General features: G+C 40.4%; 1 protein-coding gene across 1 annotated transcript in view; it reads right to left on the bottom strand.

Moving 5' to 3' along the window:
* Nucleotides 1-638: 638 nt before the first annotated feature.
* Nucleotides 639-20,895, bottom strand: part of ak5 (adenylate kinase 5) — a 52,161-nt gene continuing 31,904 nt past the window's right edge. Inside the window, exons 9-14 of the mRNA XM_026314620.2 lie at nt 14,962-15,007; nt 13,934-13,978; nt 8,413-8,576; nt 2,572-2,688; nt 1,930-2,118; nt 639-1,451 (exon numbers count right to left, since the gene is read on the bottom strand). Of these exons, the coding sequence (XP_026170405.1) occupies nt 1,377-1,451; nt 1,930-2,118; nt 2,572-2,688; nt 8,413-8,576; nt 13,934-13,978; nt 14,962-15,007 (636 nt within the window). The 3' untranslated portion in view covers nt 639-1,376. The remainder of the gene's footprint in view (nt 1,452-1,929; nt 2,119-2,571; nt 2,689-8,412; nt 8,577-13,933; nt 13,979-14,961; nt 15,008-20,895) is intronic.

The following is a 20,895-nucleotide window of genomic DNA, read 5'->3' on the forward strand; positions in this document are numbered from 1 at the left end:
CAACCTAAAGTCCAGCTAGAGTCCAGTTAGAGAACAGACAGAAGTAGAAAAAACTCACATTTGAGCAGCTGGAAACAGCAAATATTTGGCTGTTTTATTTGGTTTGTTGATGATAAAAATTGTTCATATATTTTCTGTTGCAGTCAGTCAGTTTCAGCCCTATAGCCTATTCTGGACAGTTACACAAGAAAGTGTAGGGAAATCAGTAAATGTAAAGTGATTATTAAGACTGATGTGTGAGAAGATATACTGGATTCAATCAGTATTGACAGATGAGGTTTCAATCCCGTGTGCCAGTCAGTCTTTCTGGTTTGGTCTTTTGTAGTAACTGATCCCTGATATTTCTGTATCAAAGAAAACAACAGAATATGGTACAATGGAAATGTTCCTTCCCAGAACAATGTAATTATTTTTCATCGAACAGGTAATTTATCGCCTCCTCTGACTGCAAAAAAAAATCAAATGCTGCTTTTGTGATGTAAAAGTGGTTTTATCAAATATAAGCAATTCAGAAACTGGTGTAAGAAGTTGTGAAAAAGTTTAGTTTAGTAAAGTTTAAGGTGGGCACCAAGATTAGTCTTTTTTCTGTTTTTAAATGGGATGTTAAAATTTTGCTATAATTTTAGCATTGTTGAGCTTCTCACCAGCAGATGGGGCTGTCAAATCAGTTGTGATCATCTCCTGTCCTCACACACAAAACTCCAAAACACAGAAATCCTCCAAATGCACTGGCTTTATTTAATGTTAAGTACCATACAAGCACCTGTACGATGAGCTTGGAAATGCAATATTCTTTAATATTCTTTAAATATGCTTTTTGTTTAATGCACAAAATGCAGTTAAGCTTGATTGTAATTCTTGCATGCTTGTTACAATATAAAGCAGGGTGCTGTGAGTGAGAGCATGGACGCACACTGACATTTTCACTTTCTAGCATGGCGGGAACCCTCTGTCTGCTCAGCTCGGGGGAATGGCAGAGGGGTTGCACATTCCACTAAAAATCCGCTCTCAGTCACAGCAGGGAATGCTATTTTCTCAGTACAGTCATCTGCCTCATCCTGGCCGTTGGCAGCATACATTGAGGTTGATGTGAGAGAGAGAGAGACAATGTAAGTAGGCGAAGCAGAATGTAACAACCAGGCGCTTCGTCAGTGTCAAAAGCAGAAAGAAGTTCCACAGATTGGTGGTTTAAAACATCAGATGGGGCATGCATACCGCTGGAGTTCATTGAGCAAATGTCTGGTGTAAGTGTGAGGGTATGTGGGTGAGTCTCCTTGCAGTGAAATGGCAAAGGGAGAGAAAGAGGAGGTCTTTACAGGTGGACCTCCTGGACCGCTGAGTGAACCGTGTGAGTGGTGTTGAGCAAATGGCAGAAATCAGAAGGTGGAACAGGACTCCATCGCCAGGCAGATCTGGGCGAAAACTTCATCTGGTGACCTCTCAGCATCAATCTGCAGACGGAGACGAGAGATAAAACAGTCTGCTGCAAAACATCTGCAAACTCACAACAGACTGAGGACCTGAATACCTGAATAATTCCAAGTAAAAACTCTTAATAAATGAAGATTCATTCCAACCTCAGATGCTTCAATACATCACATGAAGTGTCGCCAACTAATCTGATGAGTTAAAATGGGGATTGTTGCTTGTAGAAATGTTTGTGAACATACATGGATCTGTGTTTTGTTAATGTCATCTTTCTTTAAAAATGGGATCAGAACAAGTTTTATAGATGATGTTTCAGTGGTGGAAAATTTTCCTTTTAAGGTAATTCCTTTAAAAAGGCTTGGGAGATGTGGTTGAGGGGCCTATAAATGAATTTCACATGAGATGAAGCAGATTGAAATGAGCTACCTGCAGTTAGCAGGTGTGTTTTTACTTTACTTAGTGTTTAACTTTCTAAATAAATAAATAAATAAATAAGCTCACTGTGTGCAGAAGCCTCTTGCGTTCGTAGTGAGCTGCCACTGCCTGGTTGTTGTTGCAGATGCTCTCAGCCCGACTGTGCATGGCGTCGTACGTGTCTGTGCTGGAGCTGGACCTGCCACAGCACTGCAGGTGACTGGACATGGTGTCAGCTGAGCAGCTCAGCAGAAGAACAGCGCTGGGTTCACCCATCTGACACACACAGCACAGCAAAAGAAAAGTCAGTCACAAGTCCAGTAGAAGCAGTGGCCTTTTATTTCATGCTGCAGACCACTCTCCTGTTTGTGTCCATGTACAATGAGCATCAGTAAATAATGAGGTTTTTCTTTCTTTCACTGCTGAGCCAGTCATTGTCGTCCTGCAGAAATCACTTCGGATTGTCATGCATCCCCATTTTCTAATACAATTTGATTCTTTTAATTCCTGCATTCACTCTATGTGATATTTGATATATTTTCCATACTGATGTCAGTGCTGCATATGAAACATGTTTCAGAGTCAAATTAGATTTGTGTTATTTCTCTTCATTTAGGTTTTTTGGGAACATGACTTAAACTTGTATCTGCTGGTGCAGTATTTTTGTTCTAGTGCTCATGTTCCTGACCACACGTCTGTGACCCTTTCCTCTCAGTCCAGTGCTCTGACCTTGGCCTCGTAGTCCTCCACCTGTCTTAGATCTCTGGGAAAGCCACCGATGACAAGACCTTTTCCCTGCCGTACTGACGACTCCACCGCATCACGCAGCAGCTCCAGCAGTGTGTCCTGGAGATCCAACACAGACATGCAGCACAAGCATTAATTATCATTTATGCCTGGAATATATTTCTGTTGGGGCGGCACAGTGGATGAGTGGTTGGCAGTGTTGCCACACAGCAAGAAGGTCGTGGTCGTGGGTTTGCAACCCAGCCTTTCTGTGTGGAGTTTGCATGTTCTCCCTGAGCTCGTGTGGGTTTTCTCCAGGTACTCTGGTTTGCTCCCACAGTCCAAAAACATGTACGTCAGGTTGATTGGTGAGGAATAAGCAGGTATAGATGGATGGATATACTTCTGTTTATATGCAACTTTTGTGTGAGGCCTGATGTGTGTGCACAACACACTGGAATACCTAGTCAGCAAAGCATTTAACTGCTTACATTATTTATTATCCATTATGGGCTTTGTTTTTTATTTATGTATTTATTAGTGTTTTTTTCTTTTCTACTTACATGATTAATGAACTATCAGCACCATAATTTGGTAAAGTTGCCTGGTTATTTCAGGTTTAGAGCACTGGCTGGTTTCTGTCTGTGGAAATGATAAAGTGCCAAAGTGCGTAGTGCCATGCTATGACACTCATGTGGCACATTCTGCTCACCAGGACACAAATCAAACGCACCCTCTGCAACGGACCGGCCTATATAAAGCTGAGCTGGTCCTCCTACTCTTTTGGCTCAGTTGTCCCACTGCTGTGCTGCTAGTTTCCCAACTAACTAGTCAGAAAACTTGGTAGTTTGCTATGAACACTTACTGCCATCAAGCTAAACTACCAGCAGTCCTCACAAGTCACTTCAGGAGGGCGTTTAGGATAAATGAGTCGTGTTTCTGTTGCTTTGCTGGAGACTCATTTGTGAGCTGTTTGTAAAGTTGGCTTCAACCAGGAAGCTTCAACCTGTTGTCTTGGAGCAACACTCCTGAGGCTTTCCTCCAAAATACTGGGGTCTCTGCTTCACCTCATCAAACTAGGGTAAGTGTGTTTCTCTGCTCAGTCGAAGTCCGTGTGAGTTATTTCTGTCCACAGTGTGTTAGTGGTTGAGTCTGCTAATTAGATTAACTTTACTCTCATGATGCTGCAGTTGCTGAAGTTACTTTTCTTGTGGTGTTTTGTGTGTAATGATGCTTCCACACTGCAGATTCTTATGAGCATATTGGAGTAAATTGCAGTGTAGCACAGCATAATGTTTGTTGTTGCCCTCTGGCAGAGAGTCATTGTACAGTCGTGGCTTCAGGGTTGTAGAGACAGTATTTGTTATTCTTCTGTATTACTGGCTTCATTAGAAACTTAAGGCTTTTTGTTGTTCACATTTTCTCCACACTCTTTAGGCTATAATTCAACACACAGAGATACTGTAGGTTTTCTGTAACAGCTTTCTATACTGTGGATATTGATTTCATATCCTCAAAGGTCAGAAGGTGTAATATCATCAAAGGTCAACTGCTGGATGGTCCAATAAGTTCCTGATCAATACCAATTTTCTGTGTGAAAGATAAGAATGACAATCGTTTACTGGTCCTGTTCCACTGGTCTACAGGGAGAAAGCCTTAGAAATGAAAGTAGCTAAGTTTGACCAGAATTGGGCCACTAGTAAAGGAAATGAAGTCCTGAGGGTTAGTTGGCTCCAGTTTACAGCTTCAGGTCAAAATTGAATTAAAGTAATTCGGAATTAGGAGGGTGTGTGATGATGCTCCATAACGTTTCTGCAAAATGTGATATAGCAATGAGGATAGTGCCACGTAATCCTTTTATTGATTCCAATAATCTAACTTTCCATCCATTTATTGGTTTTTCATGCTTTTTTCATGAAAAACTGACTGAGTGATGTGTGGGTTGGTCCCATTGCTGTGTAGCTTCAACCATTTTGTTAAAGTTACACCCCCTTCCCTTGTAGGCACATACACTCGCCTGTGTATAGATAATTATAAATCTTTATTGTGCTATATCTTGAAAACTTTAGCCAACCAGCAACTTTATCACCTGTTTTCTAATTCATCTACTCAAAATATGTAAAATATATAAGAATTGACACATTTTATCTCAGAGGTCGATAATTTCCCAAAATTAGTAGACTAGTGTTGATCTCAGCATTTGAAAGAAGATCACACAGGACAAGAGAAAGGGGAAAGTGGTAAAGTCCGCTCTATTCTTAACTCTGTGATTGATTGTACAGTCTGGAGCTAAGGTTTGAGCTACCAAAGATGCATCAAATCATGCAGAAAACACACCCTCCACTACTTTTACACTTTAACACATTAAATATTAAGGATTTTCCCTCTTTGGCTTCAGCTCAATATTTGCAGCTCTGAGTTAACTTATCCCTGCAGTTCACTTCTGCTGTTTTACTCTGTGCTTTGCGTACATGCAGATGTATGGATATGGACACATGGAGGCTCGGGGTCTGCAGAGAGGTTTCAGTTCAGAGATTTTTAAATCGCACTTTCTCGTGCTGCAAGGCAACAGCACAGTAACGTTTTACTCACTGACACCGTTTTTATCTCACATTCAGAGAAGACCTTTAACTCCAGTGTGGGTGTGATGTTTGTATTAACAGTAGCTTTTGTAATGTGTGGTAGTATAAACCTGGTGAGGTGTACTTCAGTAATCCCAGTATGGGACTATTCAACCTGCTTTTAAATCACTGTCTCTTTCTCCAAAACTATCTCTCACATGAAAACATAAAAATAAGCAACGACTATGTGAGTGAGCACATGGGAGATGACCTTAATGCGCCGTAAGAGGCTTAGACAGCAGAGCCTTGTTTCAAAGCCACTGGGTTTCTCCACTGAGATGACAGAAAGTTAAAATAAGTGTGTGTGTGGGTGTCTTTCATTCGTCTTGCAGAACAGTTCAACACACCACTTTATCCTGGAATAATGGAAAGTTGATCCTACTGTGTTTATTGTTTGAGACAATCACAAAAGTTTTTCTCACTTTAACGTAGTGGTATGTTGTCTAGGTTTCATTTGCCCAGTTTTCATCTGGTTCAGTGTTGGAGGTGCAGCATCATGTATTTAGAGTCATCTTGCTGTGAAGCTGATAAGTTTCTTTTAGCACTGTGTTTGGTCTCCACCGACTCTCTCTCCTTTTTAAGCTGCTCAATGCTCCATTTTGTTCATCAGCTCCTCCGGCACTGCGTCTCTGTGTCTGTCAGTGGGAGTGAAAGCCAATAACGAAGTTGCACGATCACACGATGAGCTCAAACCTTGCAGCTCTATTATCACTATATCTTGAATTTCAGCTCAATACCACTGACCTACAAGCGTCTGTCACAGATATTCTCAGTCTTTATATTTTGTCGCTCTGCTGCTCTGCACTAACTTTTCCAGTCGATGGGTTCAATTCAATAGTGGCTACAGAATAAAATGAGACAAGTCATTCATCATTTTGTGATGTTCTGCAGCTTTTAGTCCACTCTCACCCTGTTAATACAAAATATTCTGATATACTCAAGTGGGACTGTCAGCAAGTTTTTTATTGAAGACCTAAAGTTGAGTCTGTAGACGGTGGTGAAAATGGGCAGGTCAGTGCTGTCAGTGAGTTCAGCTCAGAGAAGGAGCAGGAACCACAACAGCAGCTGAAGTGGCTTTGCAGTCAATAAATCGGATGACTTTAATTCGCCTCTGCTGCAGACTACGGGACTGTAATATTGACAGATCTGTGACGGTTATAATATTTTCACAGCAGAGAGAAGTGATATGCCAGAAATCCTGCTGTGTCATTCCCTTTTGTGGCTCGGGAATGATTTTTGAGGCTGTGGAGCAGAAATGTGTTGACATCAGCTGGGTGGACGTGACTTTTACTGTCCTGGATGTGAACTTTTTTCAAGTCGCACAGTGAGTTTAAGGTCAGAAAGCTCAACCTGTGGTAAACACATGTTCACTGAGTCACCGAGGTTGATTAACAGTCTCATTACCTCCTGCTGCTGTACGGGACATACTGTACACTGCATTTTGTGCCACTGAACAACAATTATTCTTCATGTACTTCTATACAGTTGACATCTAGCTTTATTATTATCATCAGTTCAATGGGGAGAAAAGACCCGCTGACATTCAATAGTTCTTGGGTTTGTGTGTGGAGGTCAGTCAGTATTAGTGACTCACTGAGGAATGAGACTAATCATGAATATACACACACCAAAGAATAATCACGTGACCGTGGTCGTCAGATCAGAGTACTTATTACAGGACTGTTGTGTTATATTTTATTATTCATATGTCTTGTCTTGTATGTTTACTGTAGCTAAAACCCTGAGTGGCACTCGTCATGAGGCCAGAAACAGCTCTGTATATAACACAGTTCAGTTCAATAGCAGCATGAACTAAATGACCATACAGTGGAATCAACCGCTCTGAGACGGTTCGATCTCCTCCATGAAGGAGGGCTTCTTGCAGGGCTGCAGGAATTTTAACAGTTAATGAGTCACTCAGTCGTCTGTGTATAATCAAAGTCAGCTCCTCACATATTCACTTCAAACAGTAATGGGTGTTTTCAGTGTTGAGTGTTTTGACGTGCGTAGCTACAGGGAATTTTAAAGAGCTTCAGTTTTTGCTGTGTATCGTCTATAAACTGAAAACCACTTGTGTCTTGGGGACTGTAGTTTAATTTGTGGCTACTGGCCAAAAGTGCTTCCTGTCCTGATGTGCATGTTTACATCTGGTTAGAAAATGTGTGTCGGTGAGTTGTTGTTTTAGACAGACATGCTGGCTCTGTTTGGTTCAGTGTCTGTAGATGTGCAGTTGCTGTCAAAGACATTTTGAGCACTCTTCACTATCTAAGCTCTGGCCTTCCTCTTCTTTCTGTTTCATTAGATCCTTGGCAGGAAAACATGTTATATAGTACGTCAGGAATGTTTCATCTTTGTGACAGTGTGAAAGAACCTGTCTGCATTTTCACTGTCTTCATGAAATAAAAATCTGAGACCATGTTTTTAAGTGATTACTTTCTTGGCAGAGTTAACCGCTGAGTGTTGGCATGTTTTTGCGCTGCTCTTCCCAGCGATCACCTGTCAGTCACAAAGTGTGGGTGGTGGCTCTGCGACACTTTCTTTATTCTTTGATTTTCCGCTCAGCTGGGGTGGTGTTTTGCAGTTACTGCCTTGACTTACAACTCTGAAAACGGTGCTCTGTCATCCCAGTCAAAGTCTTGGTAACTCATGCAGAATTAGAAAGTGTCTTTAGGCTGTGCCGTAATAGAGACTGTGGCTGTTTACTGCTTGTCACAGTGTTTAGGGTAAAATCCTAGTTCCCAACATGTGGCAGACTGGAGAGCATCAGTTTGAGGTAATCATTTTGAAAATGAATTAAAAACCTGCTGACATATGTGTGCACCGATAACCCATATGAGGAGAAAGTGAGTGTATGCTCAGTTATGTTGTGTTTTAATTAGGTGGTTTGTTGATCTGGGTCATAACCAGTTACATTATGAGAATTTGATCCTTAATTTCTAATGAAGACTGTTTTTTTTTTGTCACCAGAATTGTCCATTGGGTCCAGAACCATCATCATTCTGGATCGATGACCAAAAGGTTTAGCTGATATATATTAAGATTGTCAGTCTATTAGCTTAGTTTAAAGCTGCGTTAATGGAACAATCTCTCATTAAGGATTTCTTCTGGTTTCTTTATTGAAAAGTAAAGTGTTCCAGTGTTCTACTATTCACTGCAAAATAAATGAATAATTAGATGAGATCTGGCATAAACATCTGCAGTACAACCAGAGTAGCACACTGACCTCGGGCAGCTGCTCTCCTCTCTCCAGGACGTCCCGCAGGTGGCGCCCTCTGTCGGTGTGAGACTGCAGCTCATTACACAGCAGGTCAGGCAGGGTGATGAGACGCAGGCCAAACCTTTCCTCCATCCGCTCACACTGAAGAGCCTTCCCTGAGCCAGGCCCACCTGGGGGCACACACACACACACACACACACACACACACACACACACACAAATAAAAACAAGGATCAGTCTGTATCATCACAAAGAAAAGCAATCACTGAAACAGGACAGATGAGGAGGAACTTGAGCGATAAAAAGTGATACAGAAGAAAAAATTGATTGTGTGTGTGTGTGTGTACACACATGTACGTGCACATTTGCAGGTCTCATTCATTGCTCGGGGCTCAGAGCCAGGTTATCACAGATGATTATTGTTTTTTCTCTTCTAAGTGAATGCACCTGCTTTACTGTGTCTGTCTCCCCTCCCCCCACATGTTTTTACTTTGACCTGTGAGATTCAGTCTTAGCCTTGACAATAATGTGTTGTACCGTGAAGATGGAAACTGCGTATAATGACAATGTCGTCTTTTTATTGATTATTTGTATATTAACTGTCTTCAATACAACAGCCTGTAATAAATATGGACAGAACACAGTTAATACTAATTAAATAATCTGTGTCTACTTTTCCAGACAAAACTTGCAAACCTCAACACAACAGAATTCAACTTTTCCTGGATGCTTTTGGATGCACCATGTGGCTTTGAAGTAAAAGTGTAAAAATAAATGTAGTAGGATTGGAGCTATGAGCTGATTTGCATTAATCAATGACAACAGTCTGCGAGTGTTTTGATAAGTGATAAAAACAATTTCTAGTTCAAGCTTCAAGTGTTCAAGTGTTTGTTGCTTTTCTTTGTCTTATGTGATGGTACTTGACTTTCATAATGTGACAGACAAGAAACTTGACAATGTCACTTTACACAGTGAAGAAAATAATTTAAAAAATGACTTAGTCACAGCCCTAAAAAGCACCATAACCAAAGCGAATCTTGACCTTAACTCAAAGTCTAAGTCCTAATCTTCAAACTGGCTTTAGACCTAGATGGTCTCACTTTCTGGGTCCAGCACACAAACTGTTCCTCACACAGATAAAAGTGCAAACACACAGGGAGCAATACATCTGAACAAAAAGCTTGACTGCTGTGCTCTGGGGTGTGCAGGTTTTATTGCAGGCATTACATGGCCACAAAGCAGTAATTTATCCTAACCAGCCTTGAGCCTAGTCGTCAAACTCAGGATGTGTTTCATATTCATCAGCATCCAGAAAAGCTAACATCCTCATCACCATTTACTCCGAACACTAGAGCTGGGCTGGGTTCACCCAGGGACAATGAGGAAGTCGGGAAAAGTCAACAAGAAATTCACCATTTTCACGAATTTAAATTATTTCACCAGCCTCGAAATGCTCCATCCCTAACCCTCCTCACATTAAGATTCCCCTGCTGCCTGACACGTCTGCCAGGGAGTGAAATAATGACCCACTGGACCCGAACCAGAAGCCCCGAGAAGCTTGTTAGTGACTCTTCTAGTTAGTCCAGTTCAATTCAAAGCTGCTGTTCTTGCACTGACACCATCTGAAATTTCTATGTATTTAACCTGACCTTGAGGGTCGGCTTTAGAGAGGATGAAGTGTCTTGCTGCTAAAACTCCTCTGTACTCTTTTCTCTTTTCTTTTGCAACTCAGACATTTATTTTTATTTCCAATAGATAAATACTAGAGCACGCTTCAGTATTTCATTGAAGATGACGAGTAACACTGCAAACAAAAAATAACACACAGTATATTGGCTAAATAAAATGCATTTTCCATACAATGATCCAAAATCTTTACAAAGCAATGTAATATTTTGGGTTTGTTTCCAGAAAGAAGCCTGAATCAAAAGTGAACAGTAAGAGCTGCATCTTTGCAAATCAGGAAAATTTGCTGAGCATTTGTTTGCACTTGTTTGCACTCGGGTAGGTGGAGGTCTAGATGTGAGAAAGCCAAACCATCCCAGCATGTGTGCTCAGCTCCATCACAGCACTGACCTCGATTACAGAGTGACAGATGGAGTAGACTGGAGAGAGATGGAGAGAGAGCTACAGAACGGGGCAAAAAGCACATTGGACCATACAGAAGGAGAAAATCTTTCTGGTAATTTCATTTATGGATCCAGCCCAGTGACATTATTCTATTTTATGAATCTTTTGCAGGGAATACTTTTATGGAAAAAGTCTAGATGCAGTGGAGACCAGCTGCTCGCCTCCACTAATTGGGATCCCTCATTTATCTACTTCAGTTTCAGATGTGGGCAGATGCTGCCATTTCACAGACAGGAGAAACTCATAAACGACAAGCAAAATGCAAAAATGTTCCTGCTCTGATGTTAACATGCTTGGCTTATCTAGTGGCAGACAGTAAGGCCAAGAGTTTGCATTCTAACTGCTGTATGTGGTGGTACAGGTTGTTTTAATAAAAGCACATGAAAGTCCGACTAATTCTAAGTGGTAGGCTAAATCGACCACGTTAGCATTGGAAACTGCATATGTGCTGTTCTAGATTAGAAAGTGTCACTGTTTAAGAAAAGTTCCCAGAGCCTGAAGTGTCATCTTCTTTATTTTTTTAGCTTCAGTTGAAAACCCCAAATATTCATTTTGTACCAAAGTGTAAAACAATGGCCATTACTTCTGACACCAGCAGTCTTTTTAAGCACTGACATTTAAGTGCGAGTACATGGGTAAAAATGATAATTTTCTGTAAAGACAGAAGAGGAAAAAAAAACTACACATTCACATTAGCATTAGCCTCAGGTCCTTATCCCCCCACAGCTGTGGCTTCAAATTTTCCACCAGTTTTTACATGCAGGGACGTAGTGAACGTGTAAACCCACAATAAATGAGGCAAACAAAGACTCTTCTCCCCCAACTTTTAATCAAAGCAGCTTAAGAAGGAATATGTTTATCAGTTAAACAGGTGAGTCATTAAATCACGATTAAACTTATTTTAATCACTGGCACAATTTCCTCTTTTCGTCCTCAAATCATTTACTGTTAATGAGTAGCATTACTGCGCGTTATGGTTTCAGAGCATCACATCCACTGTGGTTAGACATGTAGCAAGTGTTCAGAGCCGATAGCAGAGTCGGAGTTTGAGGTTTTGTCAGCTGTCACAAACGGTGGGTTTGATTGAGGTTTAACTTCAACCCCAAAGACAGGATCAAATTAAACAATATCATGAACTAAAATGCTTCTAAAAGGTATTTTATTGATGGCAAAATAGATTCAGGAGCAGATTAAAGACAATTTTTAGTGTCAGGTTTTCCTGCACTCTGACAGCATCACAGCAGCTCTCCTAGAAGATTTAAAATGCTGCAGGTTTTCTTTTTTTACTCAAAATAACTCTTCGTTCCTTGAAGTCCCCCAATCCTCGTTCTCATCAACATTTCAGTGGGTAGGTAGGCGCGTATTAAGTGAGCAGCAGATAAGAGACTGGAGGCTGACAGATAACCTGGTCTCCCCTGAAGCAGCAGTCAGAGCTGCAGCGACAGGAGGAGACGGGGTCGCCAAGAGGACGACTTCTACAATGTAGAAGCAAAAGATTTTTATTTAGATAACAACTTTGCGTCTTTCAGTCAGATATTGTTTAAAATACATTTAGCATGGCCTTCACTTTTCTGTTATATGCAACTTTGTGACAGAAAAGATCCCACATTTTGAGTCCATGTGTGAGAGAGTTTTTTGGACTCTGCTTTTCCACAGTGAAAAAATACTGAAGTTTGTGATTTCTTCTCTAGAGATTCTGTATGTGTTAACAGTGTCAATAAGGTGAATGAATTCTGCATATAAGATGTGATTGACATATTTAGAGCTGCTCAGTAAACAGCAGACAAGATAATTCAGTTTTTCCATTACTCCGAGGTGATATAACATAAATTTGATCCTTCTGTGCGATAAATGTAAATCACTTCTGCATTTACTCTGCAACTGTCCATTCATTTACACATTTTGTTAAAATAATCTGCAATAATCGAACTGATCTGTGTGATGTAAACCTACATTACCAGTCAAAACCAGACACACTTTCTGTTAAATAGCAACACGTTATGTTATGCACTTAAATCTGTACACGTGAAAACGAAGCAGAAAAGGCCATTTAATGCGACTAAACACAGATTTAACACTTAAATAAATGAAAAGAGTAATAGAATAAAAAGATTTGACGATATTGAAATTGAAAACTCAGGCTCACACACATTTTGCCTCTTAGTTCAAAGTGTCTTTTTTGATGTTCGTGCTCATGTTACTAGTCCATGAACTGTGCCTGCAGCATCTGGCAGGCAGGTGTGTGGGTGTTGAAAGATTTGAGAGGGATCTGAGGAAAAGGGTGATGGGTTGAGCCAACAGCTACAGCGCGTACAAGCACGGAGATAACCGCACAGCTCACAGTGACAGTCAAAAGTCAAAACAGGTCAAAACGGCTTCTATCAGCTGAGAGAGGTCCAAAGGTAGCACAGACGATCCCCCTCTCTTTTAAAACACTGACGGTATATTCACCATTTGGTCTAAACAGGAAAAAAAAAATCATATAACATGAGCCTGAATAGTTAATCTTTCATTATATTGTATAAAATCTCAGGAGACAAATCTCAGTCCATGTGACATTTGTTATATATGCAGTTGACATTTTCCTCCAATTATCCAGTGAGAAAAACCTGCTCTCTGTGTCTTCATGTCTGCTTCTCATATAGTCAGTCAAACTGGTGTTAGCTCAGATCAGTGGGGCTTTGCCACGTACAGCACGTACAGTAAATCTGTATGAAGGGAACGCATGCTAATGAAATAGTCTTTAAATGACTGTATGTTTAGTATTTTTCCACAGTGACAGCTTGAAAGGAAATGATCACTCTCACTATTATCACTATTATCACTATTATCAATAGCAAAAATCTACGAAACATAAGCTTTTGGTTTGACACTTCCACTCTAGTCTCAACTAAAACACAATCTACAGCTTTTCACACAGTGATTCTGCTGTTCTCTTCTAAAGCCACGTCTTGTTTTTCTACTGGTGAACAGTGTTTAAACACGCCATGAAACTCTGCAGGAGCAGTTTTTCTTTCTAAATAACTTCATTAACTTTCCCTCTGTCTCTGTCTGAAATCAACAAGACCCTCTGAGAACAGACATCTGTCGTTTCCTGCAGTGACGCTGCTGATCGCAGCTTTTTCATCAGAGCAACAATCTTTTAAACATGGCAGAAAAATGTCAGAGCAGCTGATCAACTGATTGGTACGATTCTGTCTCTTTCTGCGACACTGTGCTTGTGTGTGTGTGTGTGTGTGTGTGTGTGTGTGAATGTGAATATGAATATGAATGAGGCAAATGTAACTAACAACCAGCCGAACAGTCAGCAGCTGCTCCTTATTATCCTGTGTGTGAGTGTGTGTGTGTGTGTGTTTCAGGTAGTTTTAATGAGGCAGACTCCACTCCCTGTACATACCCATCATGAAGATGACCTTTGGTTTCCTCTGTTCTGTACTGTAATCTGTCAGAGGGAAGAAACATGCAGATCAGCACACACAGGGTATAATACACATTCACACACACACAGTTACTGGTTTAGTCACATTTTGGCGCTGGTCGGCTCTGTGTTGGATCCAACTTGCTAAAATTCCTGGATTCATGGTCAAACAAATCCATTATTGAAGATTCATTTAGTTTCTGTTTATCTTTGATCCTCTGGACTCTTTATAAGAATGTGATGTTTTTCCATCACCAGCAGCAGTTTGTTTATAAGAAACAGAAGCTGTGTTGTAATTACTTATTAAAATAGAGCATGTACTTTGTGCTAATCTCCATAGACATTTTGGATGGACGGTGGTTCAGTTTTAAACCTACTGTCAAAGGAGCAGAGGCTATTTACTGATGCAACTTATACAAGACGTAGACTAGAGAAGGAACTAGTCTACTTTCTGTCTAAATAATGTGTTCCTGGTTGTAAATGTGGCCTATCCTGGACAACATGGCGGCTAAATGCAGGGTTTGCTCTAATCAGACCAGTGTCCTCCTTCTCCTCCACCCCCTCTTCTCTGTCTTCGCCTGCTGCAGGCCACTGTTAGTTAGCTGATGAGATAAACATCAGGTCTAGCTGGCGACAGTGAATCAACAGATGAGCCCTCCTCCTCATTCATTACACAATCAATACTGTTGATGCAGAGTGACGCTGATGAAAACACACACGGGGCTGCAGGGAGAGGTTCATTCAGGCATCTCGTGAATAACAGTTACATGACACTTGTGGCATTTACTGAGATGGGACTGTGTGTGTGTGTGTGTGTGTGTGTGTGTGTGTGTGTGTGTGTGTGTGTGATGAATTGCTGAATGGAGCTGGTGCCAGTTTATGAAAGAAGGCTGAGGGAGATAAATATGTATCTGCTAATTAAAGCTCTGGCGATAAGATGTGGGGTTGTGTTGTAGAAGAAAGTTGTGCTTTGGCTGTTTATGCAGACAATCATTTCATCCACTCACTTTCTGTGGCTCCTTCAGCATACCCAGTCTCTTCCTCCTCTTCAACCTGGACAACCAGAAAAACAAAGATTAAGATTCATCCATTAGGTTAAAGAACAATGTTTTTTTTGTATGTTCTCAGCTTTCACTTATGTCATGTTTCCTTTTTCAATATGTTTTTGATCTCCATGCCTTTGCTCTTGGCCGTCACCCACTGAAAGGATGTTTGAGATAGAACTACATGGTCAAAAGTATGTGGACATCCAGATAATATGCCATTAATTCCTCAACCTATCATTTAAACTGCATCCTGTTGCATTAAGACCAGAGGTATAACACTGTGAAAACAAGGTGAAGGAAAATGAACGCGAGCACAAAGAAGATGAGACACTCCAGTGTTTGGGAAGGCATGAGAGCCAAGACAGAGGGGAAAAAGAAAAGACAAGAAGATGAAAGAGTATTTGAGATGGAGAGAATAACACTGAGTAAACTCCCAGTCTTTCTGGAGCAAACACATGGACGGAGCCACGGGGGCACCTTAAACTCTCAGCAGCCTCGTTTGCTGAATCATGATTACATGAGTTACAAACATGTCACAGACAAACTGGTGCAGGAAATCTGGCTGAGAGACTCTCCTTTTCCAGAAATCTGATTCAGTTCATTCAAGTGCACGTCAACTATTTCAGATATTTGAGACCACTTTCAAAAATTATTTCTCCCCTCTGCTGGTTTCCATGGTTACCTTCCTCAGCTTTGGTCATTTCCATCATTCGGCATGAAATGACTACTAAAGATTTGAGTGGTAGCATTAAAAAAATGAGTAATTTTTAGGATATAATGGTCTGATCACAGCAGGACCAGGCAGATACCTGAAATCCTGCATGGCTGATATTAAAAAGGCTAAAAAAAGTACAAAATTAATAATTACACTGTGATCGCTGCTGCTCTGTGACATATGTGTGTACGGGTCAGGTAATATTCATAGCCATGACAGAGATGACAGCCTTCTAGCTTTCCTAAGCCAGACATAATTTAATATAAGCAGGACTTTTTTCAATAATGAGACCAATTAACACCTTAGAGCTGCTGGTGGCTGTAAAACCAAAACAATGAGCTGAAAAGGGCTCCTCTGGCACTGAAAACGTGTTGGTGAGGTAGTTTGAGCTGGATGACATTCTGTATCATTGACTACTTATTATTATTTCCAAAGTATAATATAAACATGTATTTACTGTAGGTGCAAAAGTAGTTATTTTGCATTCTAACACATTGATTTAATACTTTGTATGAATGATTTGTAATTTGATTGGGACAATTAAATAATTCATCAGATATTTGCCTCATGGACTCTGTAGTGAAGTGATGTCTCTTTTCTGTTTTAATAACAGAGCAGACAAGGCAGAACAGATCCAAAATGAAAATGTTAATGGATCTTTTAAATGGCACACAGAAACCGATCACTCATGCAAGCACCAAGTTGTGGGAGTAGAGAGAGAATGTCAAGAGTAGTTTCTGCATCCAGGATGTGCAAATTAAGTGTCCAAAACAACTTACAACATTATGGTATTTGTTGGCACTAGAAACTGTTGAAGTTGTACAACATATTTTCCAAAACTCTGACTAGCAACATGAAGCTGGCATTGTCTCTACTGTCAGGGTTTAGGCAGGGAGCTGGCAGAGAGGTGTCCAAACAATACACTATGTGCCTCCATCACTTCTGTGTTTATTTTCATTTCTCACTAAAAAGCAATTGAATGTGTGAGACCTGAGCAACTGACTTCACATCAGTGAGAAATGTGCATATAAATGCAGCGTGAGATAACTGCCTGCTAGTTTAGTGTGGATAAAATTCATATTGATGTTTTTATTCTCATACTCATACTCTCATTCTCAGTCCATGTCATTTATAAACCAAATTGTTTTTCTATTTCACTGAGTCACAACATGTACAAACCCTAATAATATATTAGCTGCGAAAACAAGAAAAAGACATCTGTACCAGTAGCTGCTGCCAGAAAATGACAAGAATTTTAAAAAAAAAAGTAAAATGTTTATGTAAATTACAGTGCAGTTTGCTGTTTGGAGAGAGGTGCTGTGATTCAGCTCAACCTCAACTGCAGACGGACAACTGAAGAACAGCGCTCTGGACTTCACTGTGCTCTGGTACTGAGTGAATGGCTGTGATTTCCATATGTGGCTGTTTGCATTGTGGAGCTGCAGGTATATACAGTAGGGAAGCAGGGTAGAATCAAGCAGAGCTCTGGTAGTGTTAAAAATAAAAAAAAAAAAAACAACAAAAAAATGCCGTCAGTGTGGGGGAGTGCTGGGTGCCAACGGCGAGCCAGCTTGGCATGTGGGTACACCAACTGGCCTGATGACTCAGGAAGAGAAACACATTCACAACATGCATTGCCTGCACGTGATGAAGACCAGACAGTTACAAGAATATAAACACACACAAACACTGTAAAATAACAGTTTTTCTTAATTCCAGGAAAGTTGCCACTGTATCGTGTTAGATGATGTATCCCATATATACAATCATAAACACACACTTCTACAAAACACACATCCCATAACATTTAATGTTTCTCTGTTGCAGATATCAGTAAGATTTTTTTTTTTTGAGTGTGGTGCTAAAGGAACGACCATGTTGTCCCAGTTTACCCTCAGACATTTGTTTGTCAGTCTCTTCTATCATGTGTAATTCTAATTCATTTGACAACATTGGGTATAATAACCAATATTTTAGTCGAATCCTATGAATAAACAAAACGGCTTATTGAGGCTGCAGCATGTTGCTAAATGCTAATGTCACCATGCTATTAATTACAGTGCTGATGTGTAGTAGGTGTAATGACTTTCCATATTGTGTTAGCATGCTAATATTTGCTATTTATCTAATGTCATTAGCTTTACTGGTATTTAGTCATAAATCATTTTGTTTCACATTTTAAAATTCTAGTCTGATTCAAATCTAATATATAAATGTGGTGCTCTCTTCTGCAATGTCCTAATACAACCAGAGGATCACACCAGCTGCTGTATCTCCTCTGTAGAAACAGAATCTATAGCTAAATCTCTGCTATTTGACAAGTCTGTGTGAAATAAACTGCTTTACCCTTTAAAACCACTGAGTTTGGGATATTTTCTCTTATATAAGTTAAAATCATGTTGAAATAAGATTATGGAGTTGTAAATAAGAAAACAGTTCTTCCTGGGGGAACCATTAATTTGCTCTTTGGACTTTCAGGTGTAATCTCTAAAAAGTTACAGTCTGACTGGATAATAAGTTTTCATGTTGAATAGGTTCCAACCAGGGGTTCCTGAAATCATGACCCGTCATGACAAAAATATGAGAAGGCTAATTTTCACTGGATTGAAATGACTGAAATGTTGGACCAGTATCATCACGTCTAGAACCCCAACTCTCTCATGTGGCTAAAAATGTATTGGAGCAGGATGGTGGTGTAGCTGGCAGCAGCTCGACGTGTTTCTGAGCACACTTCCCTGTGAGTCACCTGTGTGATCAAATAAGCTACGGCTGCAGCTTCTAACTCATTATTTTCAAAACCCCAGGAGCCTGATATTGAACTATCATGTCTGTCAAAATGAGTCCAGGGCCACTCTGGTGGGCTGAAGAAGCAGCATGACATCCAGCATGTTTACTGTTCAGTCTGCTGCTGATGAAAGTTTGGCACTTGTCGACTTGTGGCAGGACGTAGGTAGTTTTTACTGCTTGGCTTCTTGTGATCACTGTCTCAGTGATATGCTGTTGTTGTGGCATTGACTGTTATTTAAATCAGTGAACATCTGTTTTTTTTCCTTCTCTGCCTTTGTTGGTGATATATTTAGGTAATGAGCACATCAAGCCACCACCTTTTACGCTTATTCAGTTGACAATAAAAAGAGAATAAATGGAATCCAATGAGGCAAATGTCATCAGTGTGCCACTAAATATGAGACCACTCACAAAACTGCTGAACTGTGGGCAACAGCAATATCCAGTTTGTCAAGCTATCTATTGACTACTAGCAAAACCTAGTGAATCAGGCTGTGCAGAGAACTGAGCATATCAGCAGCAGAAAGGTGGATTATGTTGCAGCGGTAGTTTCTGTGGACATTTTGATTTCTTTGTCATGTCTGTGGAAATCAGTTGTTATGACTCTAGGTTTATTATACCTGCTGTTTTCACATCCAAAGGGTTAGTCTCAATAAAAAAAAAAAAAAAGGTAGAAAAAGACATTTCTTTCTGTTTTCTGATGAATTTGACCCTCTGGTGCAAAATGCTGAGATTAGAAGTTCTATAATTGTTTGCTTTTTGATGCCGAAAGGTTCACACCAAAACCTGAGGTTTAGCTGATGTTTACCTACAGTATCTTAAAGATTTATCTAGTTATTAGATTATTAAATGAGAGGTGGTGGAAAGTAAGAAATAACTGGAGGAAAATGTCCATGTGTTGACACCAGAGACCCAAAATAGCTGCTCTGGCCTTCTGCCTCCTTCTTTCCACTTTACAGAAAAGTTCGCCACAGGAAGGGCTGCACAGGGATGTTACTGCCTTCAGTGAGTCATCTGCAGAGTCCTTATCCTCAGTTTACTTCACACTGGTTTCCTCTGCAAAGAATATCATCATACACTAGTCTTTACCCTGGCACTGAATGTGTTTGAATAATGATGAACAGGTACACTGATCAGCCTTCATTTGGCATGACTTAAGAGTCTTTTATTATGAATTAGTTGGCCCAGGAGACGCTCGGCAGGACGTCGGCTGGCAGGTGACAAAGCATCTGGCTGTCTGTGAATGCAGCTGGTTTAAAGTCAACAATATCAGCTCTTACAAACATCATTATCTGTTCTTCAGCAAAGGGATTTTACATTCTGCTACTAGGTATAGACCAACTTTACACCAATAATCAATGTTCTCAAATCTCAAATTTGTGATACACTGTGATTTCTATGATTTCTGTTATAGAAATATTTGTTGGACCTCTCATCCATGTTGGCTCAGCAGTTGAGGCTGATAGTTCATTCTTGAAAACAATATCTGACAAAGTATCTAAAGTATTTTAGGACGTGAAAGATCCAGGTTGTTTTATAACCATCCCTGCCCTACCCAGTGCTGATAACCTGGGTGAGGTGTGTTCAGCCAGTCGGCAGCTGGAAGGGCAGGGATGGTTGGAAAAGAAGCAGTGGCTCTGCAGCACCAGGGTTGGCTCCCCCTGCTTTAAATAAACTCCACAGAAGGAGAAATGTACAAGAGTAAAAGAAGTAAGTTTTTTACTGCTGCTGAGCAGCCACCAGTAAACAAACTCAGCTGTCATGAACAGCCTCTATATGCAATCAACATGAGGAGCTGTGCAGCTGAGAGTGTATACACCCTGAAAACCATGGCTGTTTGGGAAAACTCAAACAATAAAGACCTTTAGGCAGCAGGCTCCCAAGGAAAAAAAAAAAAAAAATCATGCATTAGAAGAATTTTGTGGAAGAAATGAAAAGCAGAGGAGGCGGAGAGCCGAGCAATTTGTTTCCAGACACTGCGAGGATAGAGAATGAGACAGGGGTCAGGGTTATGCTTCACTGCAGTGCCAGGATTATGTGGAGGAATGATGCTTGTCTGCACACTCGCCAAGTATTACACAACAACCTTCTCCATCTCTAGACATGTACCCCACTGAATCAACCAGCCTCTGAAAGGAGTTCGCCATTTTTGAAAAGGTAATTTGCAGAGTGTCGTTTCTGGTTTGAAAATGAAAAAGTTGGAGGAGAGAGTGAGAGCAGAGGATGTGCAGGAAAGAAAGTTTCTCTTGTTAGTGATGATGACTCAGAATAATGGAGTCATATATAATGGGATAAAAACACCAGTGAGAAAGGACAATAAGATTGTTATTAAGTTACTGATAACAGTACTGAGATGAAAGGACAGTGTTGAGATCTATACTACATAGATCCTA

The sequence above is a fragment of the Mastacembelus armatus genome, chromosome 17, assembly GCF_900324485.2.
Source record: "Mastacembelus armatus chromosome 17, fMasArm1.2, whole genome shotgun sequence".
Lineage (NCBI taxonomy): Eukaryota > Metazoa > Chordata > Actinopteri > Synbranchiformes > Mastacembelidae > Mastacembelus > Mastacembelus armatus.